General features: G+C 36.5%; 1 protein-coding gene across 5 annotated transcripts in view; it reads left to right on the forward strand.

Annotated features, from left to right (window-relative positions):
* The first annotated feature begins 2144 nt into the window (after positions 1-2144).
* LOC108052006 overlaps positions 2145-23430 on the forward strand; it is a 103979-nt gene continuing 82693 nt past the window's right edge. For all 5 annotated transcript variants that reach the window (XM_044461482.1, XM_044461483.1, XM_044461484.1 and 2 more), the window contains exons 1-3: positions 2145-2380; positions 18497-18670; positions 18736-22310. In XM_044461482.1, the coding sequence (XP_044317417.1) occupies positions 2302-2380; positions 18497-18670; positions 18736-22310 (3828 nt within the window). In that variant the 5' untranslated portion in view covers positions 2145-2301. The remainder of the gene's footprint in view (positions 2381-18496; positions 18671-18735; positions 22311-23430) is intronic.

The raw sequence follows: 23430 nt of genomic DNA on the forward strand, positions 1-23430 counted from the left end.
CAAGTCGTCATAAAGTTTTAAAGCCACGATCAGCATTCGAATCAATTGCACAAAGTTGACGTAGGAAAAAGTCCTGCATAACATCTTAGACAATTTAAAATATATTTTAATGAAATACGACGTCCTTAAGCATTATCACAGGGTTTTGTTTAAATTGGATTTGAAAAAAAAAAATTTGCTTGCTTTTTAAGTACGCAATAAATTGTTTGTGTTTTAATAAAATACATTCGAGGCCACTTCTAACCCTCGCGGATACAAGTTTTAAAATTTAATAATAACTAGATTGGATTTGCATAGTTCTTGGGATATAGTTCGGTATTGACAAATGAAAACAAGAGAGAACGCTATTAGATACCCGTTACTCAGCTAAACAACTTAATATAAATATGCCTTCTTTTATGTTTTTCTCCGCTCGAATTAGCACCTTGGCCAGCTGTTCCAAAGTCATCCGTTAGATGGCGCTACGGGCCATGAAAGCGGAAATGTAGGCGCTAGCCAGGCTTAAGCGTTTAATGGGTTTTTGGGCGTTAAAGTGGGCGTGGCAAACTTTTATTAGGCCAATCGAGATCTCAGCGTTCATACGGACAGACAGACAGACGGACATGGCTAGATCGACTCGGCTAGTGATCCTGAACAAGAATATATATACTTTATAGGGTCGGAAACGCTTCCTTCTACCTGTTACATACTTTTGCACGAATACAATATACCCTTTTACTCTACGAGTAACGGGTATAAAAATAATAATTAAATATGGCAATCCAATGATTCCAATTTCGAAGTAACAATTTTTTTAAATGTGCCTATATTACTAAAAACCATGAAGCTATGTAAATTTTGAGCTGAACTTGCCATCGTTTATATGCTGCTATATGACATTGTTGTCCGATTTTGACAAAACTAAAAGCGTAATTCTGATATTGTAAATAATAACTATATCTTAAAGGAATATTTTGATAAATAGAAAAACAGCAAAATAAAAATTTTGTTTCATATTTATTTTTTTAATTTTTTGATTTTAATCATTTTTATACCCGTTACTCGTAGAGTAAAAGGGTATATTGTATTCGTGCAAAAGTATGTAACAGGTAGAAGGAAGCGTTTCCGACCCTATAAAGTATATATATTCTTGTTCAGGATCACTAGCCGAGTCGAACTAGCCATGTCCGTCTGTCCGTCTGTCTGTCCGTCTGTCCGTCCGTCTGTCCGTCTGTCCGTCCGTATGAACGCTGAGATCTCGGAAACTATAAAAGCTAGAAGATTGGCATTTTGCATGCAGATTCTAGGAGTTCGTACGCAGCGCAAGTTTGTTTCAAAAAGGTGCCACTCCACCTTTAACGCCCACAATCGCTTACATACGATTTTAAAAATTTAAATATTTCGGAAAAGTAAAAATGCAGTTTTATTGTGTTTATCAATACCTATCGAAATGTAGAAGAAATTTTTCAAATCGGACCATTCGTTAAAAAGTTATGCGTGATCAAAGTTTCTATCTCCATTTCCCTCGCACTCCCTTTACCTGAGTAACGGGTATCTGATAGTCGGGGCACCCGAATATAGCGTTCTCTCTTGTTTGACCTATGTATATAATATAGATGTCCGATTTTAATTTCATTAAAACCGTAATTCCATAGTATATAAATATTACAAAATCCCAAAGAAGAACACAAAAAAAAAAACTACAAAGTTATACTTTTTTTCCCCTTTTTTTCCTATGGGAAAAAAAGAAAAAGTATAGCCTTAAATCTGAGAGACTAGTTTGCCTAGAAACGGACAGACGGGCGAACGGACAGATGGACATGGCTAGATCGACTCTCCTGGTGATGCTGATCAAGAATATATATACTTTATATGGTCGTAAATGTCTCCTTCACTGCGTTGCAAACTTTTGACTGAAATTATAATACCCTCTGCAAGGGTATAAAAATATAAAGCTTACGAGTTCCAACTTATTTGATAGGTTAGATTTCTAAGCAACTATGGTTTACACCAAAATTGCCCTGCAGAAAAATATTTTTTTACGTGGTTAACTATGAAAAGGGCTTTATATCTATTTATTACGCGACTAAAACTACCATGATAATTTTTGAGATGTACATATGTTATACCTGTTAGTCTTAATTTAATAATTTTGTTTGTTACAGATTTTGATAACGCTTACAAAAATGTTTTGAAAAAAGATAAAATAACTTTTTATAAAGAATGTGGAAATGTGAAAGGGGAAACTAATGAAACGATATCGGAAGACCATTGACAAGCAGCATAGCAGCACGTGAAAATTCAAACATTTTTACTTTGGAGATGGAGCATCTGGATCTGGCGCGATGTCTTGGCAACACAAACCAAATTTTGAACAGTCTAAGCACATTTGAACAGCAAGGTGAGTGCCAATAAGGAAGTTGTCAAGCAAAAGAAGCTACTGCATTGCAACCAAAATGTACAGGCATCTTAAACGCGATGACACATTCTGTCGGAACTGAAAAGATTTAATATAAATAAAATGATGCAAATGTTTTTCGTATAGATTGACCGTAATGCTGTATATCTGGTTCTATGCGTACATAATTTTTCTTTTGTCAAAAGTAAACTAAATGATTTCGAAAGTGGAATTCGACATTATATTGTACCAATAAATTGAGATAACAAGAATTATGAGGAAGTGTTTAGTTGAAAGTAGCGTCTTAAGTAATTTCAATAAGCTTAGTTTGTGCTGCCCGTAAATTGTGACCTTTATAATAATTTCGTTCCTGATGAAATTGCCAAGTAAGTCTAGTTAAGTTAAAAAAAAGCCTGATTGGTGAAAAGAATCACAATATTTTAATAATTTAAACTGATTGTACCTTAAAAGAAAATTGTTCGCTCCGCTACAAGTTGCTTTTATTAAGCTGACCGTTTCTTTGTAGCATACTTTTAAGTCCATAGTTTACAATAACTTTTTATACGACTTTAAGACACCAATATTCCTATGGATTTGCCCTGATGCAGACGCTGCACTATGGGGAATTTGCCCGATTTTTTGGAATAAATTAATAACTCGCGAACTATGTAACATATTTCAGTGAGGTTTTTTTTATAGTGTTCTACATAACTATACACACCTGTTGGAAAAGTGAAAATATACCACCCCCCCTCCCCCCATTTTTAAGAATTTTTTTAAACAAATTTAGAGCTAAATGCTCTTTATTTTCAATTTCAATGTTGTACAAAAAATTATAGTCGTTTTCTTCTTCATAATTATCAACATCTAGAGACTCGTCTCCAGGTTCATATTCGCATAATAACAATTGAATGACTTCTGGTGGAAGAGCAAGTAGCTTATGTTTTCGGACGCGCTTCTTCAAATTCATTGATGAAATGATGGGGTCTGAAGTAACCATGGCTCTCTGAAAAACATCTGTAAAGTTGGAGATTCGACTGTGGGATCAACTTGCTTGCTAACAAAAGTGAATTCGCCATCTTCTTTTTCTCGAAGACCCTTTTGCTTATGCAAAACTTCCAGCAGGGCTGCGTTTTTCATCAAGAGATTGGTTTCTAAAAAATGAAATTACGCGAAAAGTCGCACGAAGCGCACGATGAGACAACATGTTCTGAATTCGCAATTAATGACTCTACAACATGGATATAGACACTTACTGAACAAAGTTAAACATTTTTGTAAAACTCTATTGAAAGTTTAACTTTCTTTCCAAAACCCAAACGAAAACATCACCTGCTACATTTACAAATTGTTAAAATTGGACGCACATATAAAGCAATATATAAGTATTTTTACACAGAACATACCTTGAGAATTGGTAATCATTTCAAATTTGACTGTCTTACGTCATTTTGTTGCAGAGATAATGATTTGAAAGTGAGCTTCAAAGTTAAGCAAAATGTAAACAAACCATGTGCGCTTGCAACAGCTGACTTTAACAGTTGGTATTTAAATACTAGACTTTTAAGTTAACATTTGCGGTATGTTACCAAACAGCTTGATGTTTTCTTAATGCATTATAAAAAAAAAAAATTTTAAATCGGCATACTTTTAAAAAATACATTTATTCCAAAAAATCGGGCAAATTCCCCATAGTGCGCTGTTTTTCGACTAGTCTTATAATGAAAAATGTATCTACCTTACAGGGTCACAAATGTCTTTTCTGCTTTTCTACCATCTCACTATGGGGCCAACGACCACTTTTGTTGGCCAAAATTAATAACTCGCTAAACTTTAAAGATATCGAGATAAAACTTTGCCGTCGTTTGTCGTTTTTTGGTATTCTTAGGCAACATATATGTTAAAAAGAATATGATTGAACGAAAATATCCCATTTTTCAGATAATCGAATAAAATTTTTTTTTATTATATAGTTTATAAATACACCTATGTAGTAGCTTGACTGTTCTCTGCCTTTGACTAGAATTCAAAATGCAAAACAAAATTTTCTTCGATCCACAAAGGTGCAATGTAAATGCATAAAAATTGGATTAAACAAATTGTATTGATAAGTTTAAAAAAGGCACTTGCTATTAAACCTCTTGCTCTTCAGATTCAAGTCCAATATTGCATGGAAAATCAAAAAGATTATTATAATCAACGAAAATACTGTCAAAGTTGCAAAACTTGAGGTTATGAACTTAAAAAATAAAATTTCGGAATAAGGGGCAATAAGTGGCGATTGTAACAATTTAATTTAATACTCTACAAATCTCAATAGGTTTCAGAAGTAGACTACGCTCAAGTCACTTTGTTTGCTTTACTTAAAAGTTAGTTTTCTAATTAAAAAACGCGATAGATTTCAACCGTTTAAAAACACAACAAGAGAGAACGCTATAGTCGGGTGCCCCGAATATCAGATACCCGTTACTCAGGTAAAGGGAGTGCGAGGGAGATGGAGATAGAAACTTTGATCACGCATAACTTTTTAACGAATGGTCCGATTTGAACAATTTCTTCTACATTTCGATAGGTATTGATAAACACAATAAAACTGCATTTTTACTTTTCCGAAATATTTAAATTTTTAAAATCGTATATAAGCGATTGTGGGCGTAGGAACTTCTAAAATCTACATGCAAAATGCCAATCTTCTAGCTTTTATAGTTTCCGAGATCTCAGCGTTCATACGGACAGACAGACAGACAGACGGACAGACGGACATGGCTAGATCGACTCGGCTAGTGATCCTGATCAAGAATATATATACTTTATAGGGTCGGAAACGCTTCCTTCTAGCTGTTACATACTTTTGCACGAATACAATATACCCTTTTACTCTACGAGTAACGGGTATAAACACTTAGTACACACCACCATTCATCGAAATTATATCCCAAACATTTTTTTGGAACGCTTGTAAGCCTTTTTTTAAACACTTTTCGAATTTCCAAAGCACGAGGCTTGCGTCTTAAACATCTGATTTAAAAGCTGTTATCTTAACTGAAGCCCACGCTATCGAAATTCCTGAAACGTAGCATTGCAGATTGGTCTTCTGTGAATGTATCCTAACACACCTTTTTTGGTTTTGACGACATTTTAAAAATGGTGTTTGGCCAACAAAAGTGGTTGTTGGCCCCATAGTGCATCTGAACAAACCTTATTTTTCTCTGGTGGAAGCATTCGTATCAAAGACCAATGCAAAAAAAAGTAAAATCATAGTTTCAAAATAATTTTTATTACTTGAGTTTTATATTTGGTTGAAAAATATAATTATTATTTTTAATTTATATTTTTTGTTCTCAAATATAGTTTTTTTTTAAAGTGTTATAATAATAAAAGTTAGAAATCATAAAAGAAATAGATTCTCTTTGTTTTTATGTCAATTCCAAGTGATTGATTTTTTGATGCAAAAATCACTTGAACAATATCAAATCGTAAATATAGTCTTAAAAATTTTAATTATTACCCAAAATATTTGAACAAAAAAATCTTTTAGCAATAAAACAAAAGAAAATACCTTAAACTTAGTATTAGTAGTCACCAAGAAAGGTGTTAGAGACTTACATTAAGAAATAAAAAGTTGTTATCCAACTTTTAAAAGTTTCACTCAAAGTTCAACCATTATTCTTTAGGTTTCAAATTCAACTGTTGCTTTTTAATTTAAAAAACTTGGAAATAAATGATAAAATAAATAATTTATTTTGCTGCTTTAAACAATCTTGTTTGTTCATATCCGGTGTAAAAGATTACTCATAAATTAATTTATCGTCGATATTCCCAAAATATTAGTCCTAAAGATTTACATAAAAATCGCGCAATGTAATAGTAATCAAAAATTGTTTAAAACTGCAAAATAAAAGTTGTGGAAGTACGAATATGTACAATAAATGAATTAGTAACCATTATTTATTGTGCCTAATACTTGTGTTCTTACTAAGTTTAATTGATCAGGCAAACAAAAAATATACCAAATTTTAATTTAACAAATTCGTCACGAAGCATCGGTTTTCATGTGTTCAATGATATAGAGAAGGTCATTATAAATCCCTTTAACGAAAATATAAAAGCACTAGCTGTACCCGGCGCGACTTCGTTCGCTTAAAATTAGTTTTGAGTACGGTTGTCAAGACTTTCCAATTTCCACACCACCCCTGAGGTAGAGAAATTGGTGCGTTTTTTTTAATGTGGTAACTCTAATTAGACCTATTCCACTGAAACTTTCTAGGTTTAATAATGTTAATTAATATGATTACTTTAAAACCTCTGTGTAAACAACATTTTTAGAAGATCCTTCAGGAGCGAGAATAATAAGGCTACTGGCAGAGCTAACTCTAGAGCATGTGACATAAAATTGTCCATGAGAGAAGCAATCTTCTCTAAGATCTAGTCCAGCCAGCTTCAAAGTCTGCCCCTGCGATTTATTTATAGTTATTGCAAAGCAAACTTTTAGAGGGAATTGTAGCCTTTTAAACTTAAACGGCAGACTGGATGGTATTAATGGGATCCTGGGTATAAACACTGTTTCCCCCTTCGCGCACCCCGTAAATACTGTTGCTTCGATTACATTCTTATGAAGACATTTTATCTGCAATCGTGTCCCATTGCATAACTTTGGGGGACTTAAATTTCGCAATAACATTACGTGTGCTGCAATCCTAAGAGACAGATTATGCTGAGGAATTCCTGGAGGATTCAAAGAATTTAAAAATTCAATAGGGTAATGAACAGCATTATCAGCATCAGGAACAGAGTCGACCGATTTATAGGAGACTTCTAAACCATTAAATGCCAACAAAAAGTTTGTCAAGAAGGTTTTACCTGTCCCTCCAGGTGCATCCAAAAAAAATATTTCACCCATCTCAGCCCCAACGCTTTGTAAAACTGTATTGTATACGACTTTTTGCTTTCGCACTACATATTTGTGCTACTTGTTTGTAATTTGGAATTTGTTGTTTTCAAATTTCTTGTTTTGAATGAAACGAAAACCTTTGTACACACAGTAAAAGATTGGCATACAATACAAAAACAGCAAAGTAACGTATTATTTTCAGATTCCACATTTGATCGATAAACGGGTATAATAAATCATTTTATTTGTATTTAAGCACATTATCTACTTTCGAATAGAAACATACACACATTGTATGTATGTACATGTATTGTACATATAAGCAAATCAAAACATATCCAAATATACATATGTACATACGTATTTGGTCAAAAGTTCGAATCTTAAGATTAATATTTAACTTGGAAACATTTTGGCTTTGCTTACAGAATTTGTAGTAACTTTCTATTTTCTTCCATGGTGGAAATTAAATAAGGCTCTTACTTCTGCTACAAAATGAAAAATAAAACCTAAGCATTTGATCCACAGGACTGACTATTGATCGAAAATCATATTGATCGGAGCAAGTTTTAAGTTTTTAAAATCCTAAACAAATTTAACTTAAATTGCCTCTTTCCCCTCCCCTTTCCCTGCAGCACTACCCCTCCCCCTCATCAGTTTTCTTGGCCGTCGCTCTCTTGGCTTCTGGGTTTCGTTCTCTCGACAGGCTCCCGCAAAATACAACGCAATGACTTAGAAAATCTAAATAAATTCGTTAAAAATACTTTAAAAAATGTTAAAAACTTGAAAAATTAAACTTAAGCATTTGGGCCATAGAATAACTATTGAGCGAAAAATCATCTTGATCGGAGCAGCGGTTTAGATTTTTTAAATCGAAAAGTTAATTTTAAATGTAGCCCCCAAATTATGGGGGATATCAAAATTTCTTTTAGATTTCTAATTAGGCCTTTTCAAAACCTAAAATTCGGAAAAAACCAAATATCGAAATTCCAACCAGTTTAGAAGTTAAGCTTAAATACATCCATTTTTTTTTGCTCAGAATAATGGATGTTGGAGCTGTTTGGGGCCACTGGGGGGACATATCGGATCTTAGTGGGCGCGCACGCCCCCAATGGAATACTGTGAAAAAATTTGGCTGCTCTTGCTCTTACGGTTTGGGCTGTGGCCGTATCCCCTTAAAAATCGGTCTTTCATTTTATAATCTTTAGGGATAATAAAAATAGCCCTCTTCTAATTGCCTCCTTCTCACTCCCAAAACTCGAATTGTGGCAAAGGAGAGCAAGTGTATTTTTTGCATACGCCTCTTCTAATACTTGCGATATTAATTTGTTAAATCGATGAAAAAATATATCATCTTTTTAGATTCCTTAAAAACATATATTAAATTCAGATTGTTTAAACAAATATAATAAACTAGCTGTACCCGGCGCGACTTCGTTCGCTTAAAATTAGTTTTGAGTACGGTTGTCAAGACTTTCCCATTTCCACACCACCCCTGAGGTAGAGAAATTGGTGCGTTTTTATACCCTTGCAGAGGGTATTATAATTTCAGTCAAAAGTTTGCAACGCAGTGAAGGAGACATTTCCGACCCTATAAAGTATATATATTCTTGATCAGCATCACCAGGAGAGTCGATCTAGCCATGTCCGTCTGTCCGTCTGTCCGTCCGTCTGTCCGTCCGTCCGTCCGTTTCTACGCAAACTAGTCCCTCAGTTTTAAAGCTATCTGCTTGAAACTTTCCCAAAAGTTGTCTTTCTATTGCAGGTAGTATATAAGTCGGAACGAGCCGGATCGGGCGACTATATCATATAGCTGCCATATAACTGAACGATCGGAAAAGCCATAACTTTGGTGTTTTTAAAGTTAGGAAGTTGAGATTTTCTATGGGTTTTATTTTTGGCTAATCAATCCGACCTACCGGATTTCATAAGGATCGGACTACTATATCCTATAGCCGCCATATAACTGATTGATCGGAAATGCCATAACTTTGGTGTTTGTAAAGTTAGGAAGTTGGGATTTTCTATGGGTTTTATTTTTGGCCAATCAATCCAACCTACCAAATTTCATAAGGATCGGCCGACTATATCTTATAGCTGCCATATAACTAAACGATTGGAAATGTCATAACGTTGGTGTTTTTAAAGTTAGGAAGTTGGGACTTTTTATGAGTATTAAGAATGCATCATATGAATAATTTTGGAGAATATAATTTATGGAATGTTCTGCAAGGGTATGTCAACTTCGGCTCCGCCCGAAGTTAGCTTTCCTTTCTTGTTTTTAATGTGGTAACTCTAATTAGACCTATTCCACTGAAACTTTCTAGGTTTAATAATGTTAATTAATATGATTACTTTAAAACCTCTGTGTAAACAACATTTTTAGAAGATCCTTCAGGAGCGAGAATAATAAGGTTACTGGCAGAGCTAACTCTAGAGCATGTGACATAAAATTGTCCATGAGAGAAGCAATCTTCTCTAAGATCTAGTCCAGCCAGCTTCAAAGTCTGCCCCTGCGATTTATTTATAGTTATTGCAAAGCAAACTTTTAGAGGGAATTGTAGCCTTTTAAACTTAAACGGCTTCGATTACATTCTTATGAAGACATTTTATCTGCAATCGTGTCCCATTGCATAACTTTGGGGGACTTAAATTTCGCAATAACATTACGTGTGCTCCAATCCTAAGAGACAGATTATGCTGAGGAATTCCTGGAGGATTCAAAGAATTTAAAAATTCAATAGGGTAATGAACAGCATTATCAGCATCAGGAACAGAGTCGACCGATTTATAGGAGACTTCTAAACCATCAAATGCCAACAATAAGTTTGTCAAGAAGGTTTTACCTGTCCCTCCAGGTGCATCCAAAAAAAATATTTCACCCATCTCAGCCCCAACGCTTTGTAAAACTGTATTGTATACGACTTTTTGCTTTCGCACTACATATTTGTGCTACTTGTTTGTAAATTGGAATTTGTTGTTTTCAAATTTCTTGTTTTGAATGAAACGAAAACCTTTGTACACACAGTAAAAGATTGGCATCCAATACAAAAACAGCAAAGTAACGTATTATTTTCAGATTCCACATTTGATCGATAAACGGGTATAATAAATCATTTTATTTGTATTTAAGCACATTATCTACTTTCGAATAGAAACATACACACATTGTATGTATGTACATGTATTGTACATATAAGCAAATCAAAACATATCCAAATATACATATGTACATACGTATTTGGTCAAAAGTTCGAATCTTAAGATTAATATTTAACTTGGAAACATTTTGGCTTTGCTTACAGAATTTGTAGTAACTTTCTATTTTCTTCCATGGTGGAAATTAAATAAGGCTCTTACTTCTGCTACAAAATGAAAAATAAAACCTAAGCATTTGATCCACAGGACTGACTATTGATCGAAAATCATATTGATCGGAGCAAGTTTTAAGTTTTTAAAATCCTAAACAAATTTAACTTAAATTGCCTCTTTCCCCTCCCCATTCCCTGCAGCACTACCCCTCCCCCTCATCAGTTTTCTTGGCCGTCGCTCTCTTGGCTTCTGGGTTTCGTTCTCTCGACAGGCTCCCGCAAAATACAACGCAATGACTTAGAAAATCTAAATAAATTCGTTAAAAATACTTTAAACAAGAAAGGAAAGCTAACTTCGGGCGGAGCCGAAGTTGATATACCCTTGCAGAATACTCTGAAAATTATATTCTCCAAAATTATTCATATGCATTCTTAATACTCATCAAAAATCCCAACTTCCTAACTTTAAAAACACCAAAGTTATGGCATTTCCAATCGTTCAGTTATATGGCAGCTATAGGATATAGTCGGCCGATCCTTATGAAATTTAATAGGTAGGATTGATTGGCCAAAAATAAAACCCATAGAAAATCCCAACTTCCTAACTTAACAAACACCAAGTTATGGCATTTCCGATCGTTCAGTTATATGGCAGCTATAAGATATAGTCGGCCGATTCTCATGAAATTCGGTAGGTCAGATTGATTGGCCAAAAATAAAACCCATAGAAAATCCCAACTTCCTAACTTAACAAACACCAAAGTTATGGCATTTCCGATCGTTCAGTTATATGGCAGCTATAAGATATAGTCGGCCGATTCTCATGAAATTCGGTAGGTCAGATTGATTGGCCAAAAATAAAACCCATAGAAAATCCCAACTTCCTAACTTAACAAACACCAAAGTTATGGCATTTCCGATCGTTCAGTTATATGGCAGCTATAGGATATAGTCGTCCGATCCCGGCCGTTCCGACTTATATACTGCGTGCAAAGGAAAGAAGGGTGTGTGCAAAGTTTCAGTTCGATATCTTTAAAACTGAGAGACTAGTTCGCGTAGAAACAGACAGACGGACAGACAGACGGACAGACGGACAGACGGACAGACGGACAGACGGACATGGCTATATCAACTCAGGAGGTGATCCTGATCAAGAATATATATACTTTATAGGGTCGGAGATGTCTCCTTCACTGCGTTGCACACTTTTGACCAAAATTATAATACCCTCTGCAAGGGTATAAAAATGTTAAAAACTTGAAAAATTAAACTTAAGCATTTGGGCCATAGAATAACTATTGAGCGAAAAATCATCTTGATCGGAGCAGCGGTTTAGATTTTTTAAATCGAAAAGTTAATTTTAAATGTAGCCCCCAAATTATGGGGGATATCAAAATTTCTTTTAGATTTCTAATTAGGCCTTTTCAAAACCTAAAATTCGGAAAAAACCAAATATCGAAATTCCAACCAGTTTAGAAGTTAAGCTTAAATACATCAACTTTTTTTGCTCAGAATAATGGATGTTGGAGCTGTTTGGGGCCACTGGGGGGACATATCGGATCTTAGTGGGCGCCCACGCCCCCAATGGAATACTGTGAAAAATTTGGCTGCTCTTGCTCTTACGGTTTGGGCTGTGGCCGTATCCCCTTAAAAATCGGTCTTTCATTTTATAATCTTTAGGGATAATAAAAATAGCCCTCTTCTAATTGCCTCCTTCTCACTCCCAAAACTCGAATTGTGGCAAAGGAGAGCAAGTGTATTTTTTGCATACGCCTCTTCTAATACTTGCGATATTAATTTGTTAAATCGATGAAAATATATATCATCTTTTTAGATTCCTTAAAAACATATATTAAATTCAGATTGTTTAAACAAATATAATAAATAGCTATACCCGAAGCGACTTCGTTCGCTTAATATTAGTTTGGAGTTAGGAAATTGGGTTGTCAGGACTTTCTTGTTTCTTATTTGCGCGTTTTTTGTAAACCTTTATGTAAACAACCTTTGTAGAAGACCCTTCAAGAGAGAGAATCAGAAGGATACTGGCAGAGCTATATAATAAATGAAAGTGATCCAAGTAAAAGTCGTGAGCTTGTATACTTTTTATCAGTTACAATGTTATCAATGCAATTTTAATTTGCGCACAAATATGTATACTTGTTTGTAAATTGGAATTTGTTGTTTTCAAATTTCTTGTTTTGAATGAAACGAAAACCTTTGTACACACAGTAAAAGATTGGCATCCAATACAAAAACAGCAAAGTAACGTATTATTTTCAGATTCCACATTTGATCGATAAACGGGTATAATAAATCATTTTATTTGTATTTAAGCACATTATCTACTTTCGAATAGAAACATACACACATTGTATGTATGTACATGTATTGTACATATAAGCAAATCAAAACATATCCAAATATACATATGTACATACGTATTTGTTCAAAAGTTCGAGTCTTAAGATTAATATTTAACTTGGAAACATTTTGGCTTTGCTTACAGAATTTGTAGTAATTTTCTATTTTCTTCCATGGTGGAAATTAAATAAGGCTCTTACTTCTGCTACAAAATGAAAAATAAAACCTAAGCATTTGATCCACAGGACTGACTATTGATCGAAAATCATATTGATCGGAGCAGCAGTTTAAGTTTTTAAAATCCTAAACAAATTTAACTTAAATTGCCTCTTTCCCCTCCCCTTTCCATGCAACACTACCCCTCCCCCTCAACAGTTTTCTTAGCTGTTGCTCTCTCGGCCGTCGCTCTCTTGGCTTCTGGGTTTCGTTCTCTCGACAGGCTCCCGCAAAATACAACGCAATGACTTAGAAAATCTAAATAAAATCGTTAAAAATACTTTAAAAAATGTTAAAAACTTGAAAAATTAAACTTAAGCATTTGGGCCATAGAATAACTATTGAAAAAATCGGTCTTTCATTTTATAATCTTTAGGGATGAAAGTGATCCAAGTAAAAGTCGTGAGCTTGTATACTTTTTATCAGTTACAATGTTATCAATGCAATTTTAATTTGCACAAATATGTATACTTGTTTGTAAATTGGAATTTGTTGTTTTCAAATTACTTGTTTTGAATGAAACGAAAACCTTTGTACACACAGTAAAAGATTGGCATCCAATACAAAAACAGCAAAGTAACGTATTATTTTCAGATTCCACATTTGATCGATAAACGGGTATACTACTATACCCTATACTACTATACTATAGAAACATACACACACATTGTATGTATGTACATGTATTGTACATATAAGCAAATCAAAACATATCCAAATATACATATGTACATACGTATTTGGTCAAAAGTTCGAATCTTAAGATTAATATTTAACTTGGAAACATTTTGGCTTTGCTTACAGAATTTGTAGTAATTTTCTATTTTCTTCCATGGTGTAAATTAAATAAGGCTCTTACTTCTGCTACAAAATGAAAAATAAAACCTAAGCATTTGATCCACAGGACTGACTATTGATCGAAAATCATATTGATCGGAGCAGCAGTTTAAGTTTTTAAAATCCTAAACAAATTTAACTTAAATTGCCTCTTTCCCCTCCCCTTTCCATGCAGCACTACCCCTCCCCCTCAACAGTTTTCTTAGCTGTTGCTCTCTCGGCCGTCGCTCTCTTGGCTTCTGGGTTTCGTTCTCTCGACAGGCTCCCGCAAAATACAACGCAATGACTTAGAAAATCTAAATAAAATCGTTAAAAATACTTAAAAAAATGTTAAAAACTTGAAAAATTAAACTTAAGCATTTGGGCCATAGAATAACTATTGAGCGAAAAATCATCTTGATCGGAGCAGCGGTTTAGATTTTTTAAATCGAAAAGTTAATTTTAAATGTAGCCCCCAAATTATGGGGGATATCGAAATTTCTTTTAGATTTCTAATTAGGCCTTTTCAAAACCTAAAATTTGGAAAAAACCAAATATCGAAATTCCAACCACTTTAGAAGTTAAGCTTAAATACATAAACTTTTTTTGCTCAGAATAATGGATGTTGGAGCTGTTTGAGGCCACTGGGGGGACATATCGGATCTTAGTGGGCGCCCACGCCCCCAATGGAATACTGTGAAAAAATTTGGCTGCTCTTGCTCTTACGGTTTGGGCTGTGGCCGTATCCCCTTAAAAATCGGTCTTTCATTTTATAATCTTTAGGGATGAAAGTGATCCAAGTAAAAGTCGTGAGCTTGTATACTTTTTATCAGTTACAATGTTATCAATGCAATTTTAATTTGCACAAATATGTATACTTGTTTGTAAATTGGAATATGTTGTTTTCAAATTTCTTGTTTTGAATGAAACGAAAACCTTTGTACACACAGTAAAAGATTGGCATCCAATACAAAAACAGCAAAGTAACGTATTATTTTCAGATTCCACATTTGATCGATAAACGGGTATAATAAATCATTTTATTTGTATTTAAGCACATTATCTACTTTCGAATAGAAACATACACACATTGTATGTATGTACATGTATTGTACATATAAGCAAATCAAAACATATCCAAATATACATATGTACATACGTATTTGGTCAAAAGTTCGAATCTTAAGATTAATATTTAACTTGGAAACATTTTGGCTTTGCTTACAGAATTTGTAGTAATTTTCTATTTTCTTCCATGGTGGAAATTAAATAAGGCTCTTACTTCTGCTACAAAATGAAAAATAAAACCTAAGCATTTGATCCACAGGACTGACTATTGATCGAAAATCATATTGATCGGAGCAGCAGTTTAAGTTTTTAAAATCCTAAACAAATTTAACTTAAATTGCCTCTTTCCCCTCCCCCTTTCCATGCAGCACTACCCCTCCCCCTCAACAGTTTTCTTAGCTGTTGCTCTCTCGGCCGTCGCTCTCTTGGCTTCTGGGTTTCGTTCTCTCGACAGGCTCCCGCAAAATACAACGCAATGACTTAGAAAATCTAAATAAAATCGTTAAAAATACTTAAAAAAATGTTAAAAACTTGAAAAATTAAACTTAAGCATTTGGGCCATAGAATAACTATTGAGCGAAAAATCATCTTGATCGGAGCAGCGGTTTAGATTTTTTAAATCGAAAAGTTAATTTTAAATGTAGCCCCCAAATTATGGGGGATATCGAAATTTCTTTTAGATTTCTAATTAGGCCTTTTCAAAACCTAAAATTTGGAAAAAACCAAATATCGAAATTCCAACCACTTTAGAAGTTAAGCTTAAATACATCAACTTTTTTTTGCTCAGAATAATGGATGTTGGAGCTGTTTGAGGCCACTGGGGGGACATATCGGATCTTAGTGGGCGCCCACGCCCCCAATGGAATACTGTGAAAAAATTTGGCTGCTCTTGCTCTTACGGTTTGGGCTGTGGCCGTATCCCCTTAAAAATCGGTCTTTCATTTTATAATCTTTAGGGATGAAAGTGATCCAAGTAAAAGTCGTGAGCTTGTATACTTTTTATCAGTTACAATGTTATCAATGCAATTTTAATTTGCACAAATATGTATACTTGTTTGTAAATTGGAATTTGTTGTTTTCAAATTACTTGTTTTGGATGAAACGAAAACCTTTGTACACACAGTAAAAGATTGGCATCCAATACAAAAACAGCAAAGTAACGTATTATTTTCAGATTCCACATTTGATCGATAAACGGGTATAATAAATCATTTTATTTGTATTTAAGCACATTATCTACTTTCGAATAGAAACATACACACATTGTATGTATGTACATGTATTGTACATATAAGCAAATCAAAACATATCCAAATATACATATGTACATACGTATTTGGTCAAAAGTTCGAATCTTAAGATTAATATTTAACTTGGAAACATTTTGGCTTTGCTTACAGAATTTGTAGTAACTTTCTATTTTCTTCCATGGTGGAAATTAAATAAGGCTCTTACTTCTGCTACAAAATGAAAAATAAAACCTAAGCATTTGATCCACAGGACTGACTATTGATCGAAAATCATATTGATCGGAGCAAGTTTTAAGTTTTTAAAATCCTAAACAAATTTAACTTAAATTGCCTCTTTCCCCTCCCCTTTCCATGCAGCACTACCCCTCCCCCTCATCAGTTTTCTTGGCCGTCGCTCTCTTGGCTTCTGGGTTTCGTTCTCTCGACAGGCTCCCGCAAAATACAACGCAATGACTTAGAAAATCTAAATAAATTCGTTAAAAATACTTAAAAAAATGTTAAAAACTTGAAAAATTAAACTTAAGCATTTGGGCCATAGAATAACTATTGAGCGAAAAATCATCTTGATCGGAGCAGCGGTTTAGATTTTTTAAATCGAAAAGTTAATTTTAAATGTAGCCCCCAAATTATGGGGGATATCAAAATTTCTTTTAGATTTCTAATTAGGCCTTTTCAAAACCTAAAATTCGGAAAAAACCAAATATCGAAATTCCAACCAGTTTAGAAGTTAAGCTTAAATACATCAACTTTTTTTTGCTCAGAATAATGGATGTTGGAGCTGTTTGAGGCCACTGGGGGGACATATCGGATCTTAGTGGGCGCCCACGCCCCCAATGGAATACTGTGAAAAAATTTGGCTGCTCTTGCTCTTACGGTTTGGGCTGTGGCCGTATCCCCTTAAAAATCGGTCTTTCATTTTATAATCTTTAGGGATAACATTCTTGTTATGAGAGGTAACTTTTAATTTTGTAATTTAATTTGTAGTAACAATAAATAAGAATTCTTCAAATTATGAGCAACCTATAAAATGGATATTCTTCAGAGAAGGACGGCCTGATAATGTATTTTTCAAATTAACTTTTCATCAAAAATCAATTAAAAATTCGTTGTTCGGTTCCTTATTGTAAATGTTACTTAAACCTGCGCATTCTTCAGACGAAGAGGAATATTGTGAAAAGTCCGCAGGTTTTTACTTCTGAAACGCAATAGAACAAAACACATAAAAAAATTTTTTCACTAACATTTTGCAATAGTTTTCTATTGTTTTTTATTAGCATTACTTTTTTAAAAAGGTAATTTATTATTTATCATAAGTTATTTTAATGAAACCTGAATTCACTAGCATTACCTTCTTAATGATAATTAAATTTGCAACTGATTACAAATTTAACAAAATTAAAATAAAATTAAATTAGTATAGTATATAGTATATATACTATAGTTGTTGAATACTACTTATCACAATTTAAAAAAATCCAATAAGCTTTTTTATAAATTAAAAACTACACTAAAAAAACTAGTCCGAAGTGAATATGTAATGTACTTAAAAGTTAATTGTCCGGCTTTCAGGTAGGTGGGCGTTAAAGAATGTTATTTGGGAAGAAAAAAATGTTGTTTTTATTTTGCAGAGTATTTTAATTTTAGGTAGAAGTAAGCTACACAGTGCAGGGAACATTTCTAAAATATTGAAGTATATATATTTTTTATCAGCATCATATCAGCGTGTTGAGTCTCTCAGTTTTAATGCTATCTGTGTGAAACTTTCATTTACGTTTATTTTATTATTTTTATTTAATTTTTCATAAAATGTAAAACGTGTAAGCTATTAAAAACAGGACAACAACGTAATTACACTTATTAAAAAAATTAGTTATTAAGGATTTCAAAAATTCATTTTCAACTTTAAAAAATATATAATATGTATATGCCTTAGAATCGACATAAAAGTTGATGAGAAACTTAATTTTGTAATCATATATGGCTGAAACCCGATAAACTGTCCTATTTATAGAATATTACATTGTTGTTATTTATAACTGCAAGGTTATAAAAAAATCAACTTGTCAGAGTATGTTTTCTATATGCAATTTAAGTGTGATTTTTTAATAAGAGACGCTGCTTGTCGATTTTTTTTGTATTAGTTTTATGCGATGCGCAAATGACAGGCGCTAAACCAACTTGAAATTATTGCCTCGATCTTTTGCAGATGCTGTCTACCTATCCAGCTCGAGGCAAATCTTAGAGCCTATCATGGAGGAGACCAGCGAAGACGAGGAACTTGCCCAGGGCACATGGAGTGGCTGCCAAGAGCAGCAATCCAGCCTTTGGAGCTCCACAGAGTCTGAAACGGGCTCAGTGTTGCGCATAGAATTGATGAAGGGTAAGCTGGTGGAAATTTCCTGTCCAATTCTACAGAACCCCATCTTATTGCACTTTTCCTCGTAGAAGTTGATGCTAGGTCTGAGCGGGACTTTGCCTGCCCGGCCAAAAGACCGAGGCACAGTCTGGAGCCCGATCCTGGGCATAGTCTTGAGGATAGCGTCCAGATGCGCCGCCCTCACCGCCAGGATTTCGAGTCCCACAACAGTTTGGAGCGCATACTGGTCATAGATGCATGTGCCCGGGACAGCTGTGGAAGTCAGGGACAGCGGAGCAGCTTAGGCAGTAGGCGCGGTGGTTCTTTTGATGATTATAACTCGGACAACGATTCCTTCCACTCGCTTTCACGCAGCTCTTCCCTGGTTCAGTTCGAGTTCCTGGAGCGGCAGTTTACTCTCCAAGAGCAGCACCAAAGTATGAATAGTCTGGGAAACAGCTCGCCCTCACTCTTCAACTGCGAGCTCAATGTCGCAACTCGGTCTAGTGATAGTAATCCGGAGAGCAGGAGGGGATCTGCCTCGTCGCTTTCATTAATGAAGCGATTTGAGTCTAGCGACTGTCGCCTGCATCAGACGTATTACGAGCTGAACAAGCTCAACTTCGAGGATCATCAACAGCTCTTCTGCAAGAGCTTGCACCAGACTGAACTGAAGTCCGACTCGGAGACCTGCTCCAGTTCCAGCTCCAGCTCGTCCAGCGATAGCAGTAGTCACAGCCTTGTAAGCTCGTGTCTCGGCATCGGAAATGCGAGGGAAGCTCGAAACCAGGGTGAGACGGCCTCACGGCGAATGCCGCCCAACTCAGCCGAAAATCTGTCGGAAGACTCTGGGTACTGCGAACCCAGATTGCTGCAGCTGGAAAAGTCTAAATCTATACCAAAGAATTTCGACAAGCTTTGCGAGGAGGAGGAGAAGCTGCTGCTACTGGAGGAGGGTTCGCCGTTTTCCCGAAACTCCCATGATTTGTGCCACCCGAAAATAGAACAGACTGCCAATATCGCATTAACGCCCTGCTCTCCGTGCTCTCCGTCCTCTCCGCCGTTGTCTATTAATAGTTTCCCTGAGAGGGCATGCTCTCAGTCTAAATTGGATTTGCCGCTCACGTCGCCAACCGGATCGGCCGTATCAACGTCGTCCGCTGCCTCGTTCACTTGGCTGCGCAACAGTTTGCCCGACATCCGCGAGCCGCGAGGTCCACTCTCACTTGCAATTGGCGAACTGGATTCCCTTTACGGCTTCGTTCTGGCCACCAGCAGCCACCGCCGCAGCCACAGCAGGAGTTCTGCTGGCAGCAGCTCGCCCACCACGAACTCGTTGCCCAACGAGCTGCAGCAATTGGGACGGCGCCGCCGTCCGCGCAACATCCGTCCCAATCAACAGAACTATAACAGCAAAAGCAGCGTGAGTAGCAGCTCTAGCGAGGCGCTTAACTTGGAGCGAGGGGAAAGCCGTGACGACTTCTTTCTTGAGTGTTACAGTCTGTCGAAAATACGGCGGAGTTGCAGCTTGAAAGAGCGCCCCAGAAGAGCAGTGAGCGCGGCCAGTACAAGATATCTTAACGCTAGCTACCAGAACCTCACGCTTTTGGATTACACGGAAAAGCGTCCGCTGAAAGATCAGAGAAACCACAAGAGGAGCCAGGCGGAAGTCATGTCGGACGGGGTCTACGAGCAGATTATTTGCAAGGGCAATTTCTTGTTGGATGAGATCAGCAAGATATACGACAAAAATGTTTCCATACTGACGGATAAGCCGGCTCTGGAGGAGAAGTTGCAACCGCCGTCAGAGGATCATATTTCAAATGCACGAGAGGAGCCTTCAGTGCAGCACTTGCAGTTGACTATTAAGCAGCCACCGCGCCAGAAGCGTTCGACTAGAGATTCCAAACAGTGCTTCGGCAAGACCTTTGACCAGGACCCAACCAATCTGCGCACCATGTACGCCCAAAGTTTGGAGCAGTGCCACTTTGATGTGCAGAAAATTCATGCTCCGGGCTACCAACCAACCATCTTGCAGAGGCCCCTGCCGAAGCGCCGGTTCCACTCCGCCAAGCAACGCAGCTTGGTTAGTAGCACGCCAAATCTATCAGTCTGCGACAAAGGCGGGGAAGACCCGGAAGACGAAATTTATGTGAACAGTGCTCACACCTCAATGCACCACTTGCCAAAACCTCTAGGTATCCTACTGCCCGCCGGGTCGCGTCACTCCTTCGGCAAGGAGGTTAGCTTCTGCCCGGTGGTCAGCAAGTACTGCTGGCAAGAGCAGTCCTCAGAAGAGCCGTTCGAAGATCAGTGTCGGTCTAGCGAGGGCGAGCAAGGCCCATCGAACGACGATGAACTGCTGGACAATGCGGACGCCACTGTGGTGCACAACACAAAAGAGAACGAGAACATCGCCGCGCTCTTTGACCAAGAGCAATCGCATTGCTTCAGAGAGCCAGCGATCGAAGAGAGCGTCGCCACCGAACAGAAAACAAAAATCGCCACACCCGAATGCCTTCATCAAAAAACCGAAGCTAAGACCACTCCGGGAAACGAGCTCTCATTAAGCAGCGCAATCAGTCTTGAACCTTGCATCGTCGCGAGGTCATCGTTCCAGTCAGCACATCAAGCGAGCGCACTACCTCTGAGTCTAACCCTGCCTGTTCTAAGTGAGCCGCCCACTAACCGCGCCTTCCACATTCTTTACGCCTCACAGCAGGTGCTAGAGGGTTACGAGGGCCCGAAAATTTGCGAGATGCTGCCGGCCTCGAATTTGAGCAGGACGACCGACAAGACCTCCAAAGGCTTCATCTCCAGGCTCACCCATGGACTCCGCTTCTCGCTGCGCCGAAAAAAGAAACTGCAGAAGCTGGAGCAGCGGGACCAGAAGGGGGAACAAAATCAGTCGACGGTGGTGCTGGCGTCACCTATTAAGTACTCTATGCCAAGCAACGGAAACAGCAAGTGGGACGACTCTGTTCATATCCCTCTGAAGCCACCGAGAAGCTCGCAATGCACCCAACTTCACAATAGCACCGAGGCGATCACTGCCAGTGTACACAGCAGCCGGCAGCTGGAACACCTGAACGAAACACAGCAAAAAGTGGTGACCGGCAAGCCACCGCTGCCCAAGCTGGCGCCCCGAAATGGAAACCAGGCCTATGTGTCTATAGGAGCCAACGCTAGCGCCACCACCACTGCCCATACCGAGGCACTTCTAAGCGCCGAACGGAGACAGTACGAGCCAAGGATGCAAGGCACTGAGTCGCCCTCGACGGCGATTGGCGCACAAAAGACGCATAAGGTCAAGCAACTCGGCGGAAACGGACTCGCGGCCAAGCAAACTGTGGTTACCGCTGTTCCAGTGACTGTTTCTCCCGTGGAAGAGGGAGGTAAGATGGGTTTAATGGAGACCAATCTGGACACTCATGAAACGGTCATTTCGGGGAAGACGCGTTCACTCATGGATATAACATGCAACCCTCTTAGCCTGTCGTACAAGCGATACATCGTGAAGCGGCTAAATGTGACTAGCGCTGCCCACGACGAGGGTGATGTGGACGGGGAAGCTATCATTGGTGGCGTGCAAATAGCATCCGTTCGCAGGCCGCACAAGAGCATGGAGTTTCTACTGGACAAGAAAAACCAGAAGAATATTTTGGTAAGTAGATAACACCAGTTTTATTTAAATATGCCACTTTTTTTATTTGTGTAATGATTTCCCCAAAAATGACAAAAAAACTGGCTTAAATTCAACAAATGCAATATAAAAATAGTTGTTTTATAGAATATTTCATTTTGCCTAGCCTTCCTTTTTGTTTTTTAATTCATGTTCGCATTAATTGGGCCAAACCTTTTATTTTATTATTTTGTTTTGTAAAAAGTAAAAACTGCAGAAATTAATTAATTAATTAACCCACTCTTTTCCACGGTGTCATAAACTTACTTTTTTGGAAATTTTAACTTTGTAGTGAAGCTTTATACCAATAGTATTTTAATATATCTACTATTATTATAACTATAATTCGGTAGCGTTGCTATTCATTGTTATTTTATTATTTGTGGAACTTAAAATAATTTACTATATTTATAAAAATTTCTTCATTTTCGATTTAAAATTATCTATGTTGCAGGGTTTTATAGATAGTTATTGCTATTAAATTTTTAAAATTTAAGAAACTATAGTAGTAGATAATATCATCCTGTATAAATACATAAATAGTAAATAATTCGTTCGGTTTTAGGGAATGTCGTTAAACGCTTTCTATATATTTGTGAACTCACACATATTTTTTAAGGTACATTTGTATACTACAAATTAGAGGCGCTTTTTTCTACTATCTAAAATTCCAAAAAGCATTACATTTTTTCATTTTGTAAGAATCGACACTTAACAAATTATTAAAAAACAACTGGGGGAAAATGGACCTAAAAAAGGGTTTCCAAAAAAACGTTAAAACTAAATTTCGAAACAATACAATAGTTTTTGATAACTTTAACGGTATAAAAAAAGTTACATGTAAGCCAAATATTTAAATACAGACATTTTTTTTGAGTATAAAAGAGAAAAAAATGGAATCAACAACTAAAATACGCACTACTTCTTTTATTGACGTCAAAGCTTTTTTCTGCTTTTTTCTCGAGGACAGTTAATATCAAACAATTAAAAGTTATGTTTTTTTAACGAATACTTAGTATGCAGTTGGGCTTGGAATAGTTTATATAAACATAATTTTAATACAAAACGACTACATTTCGATTATCCTTTTATATATACCTAT

Source organism: Drosophila rhopaloa, unplaced genomic scaffold (genome assembly GCF_018152115.1).
Source record: "Drosophila rhopaloa isolate 14029-0021.01 unplaced genomic scaffold, ASM1815211v1 contig_36, whole genome shotgun sequence".
Taxonomy (NCBI): domain Eukaryota; kingdom Metazoa; phylum Arthropoda; class Insecta; order Diptera; family Drosophilidae; genus Drosophila; species Drosophila rhopaloa.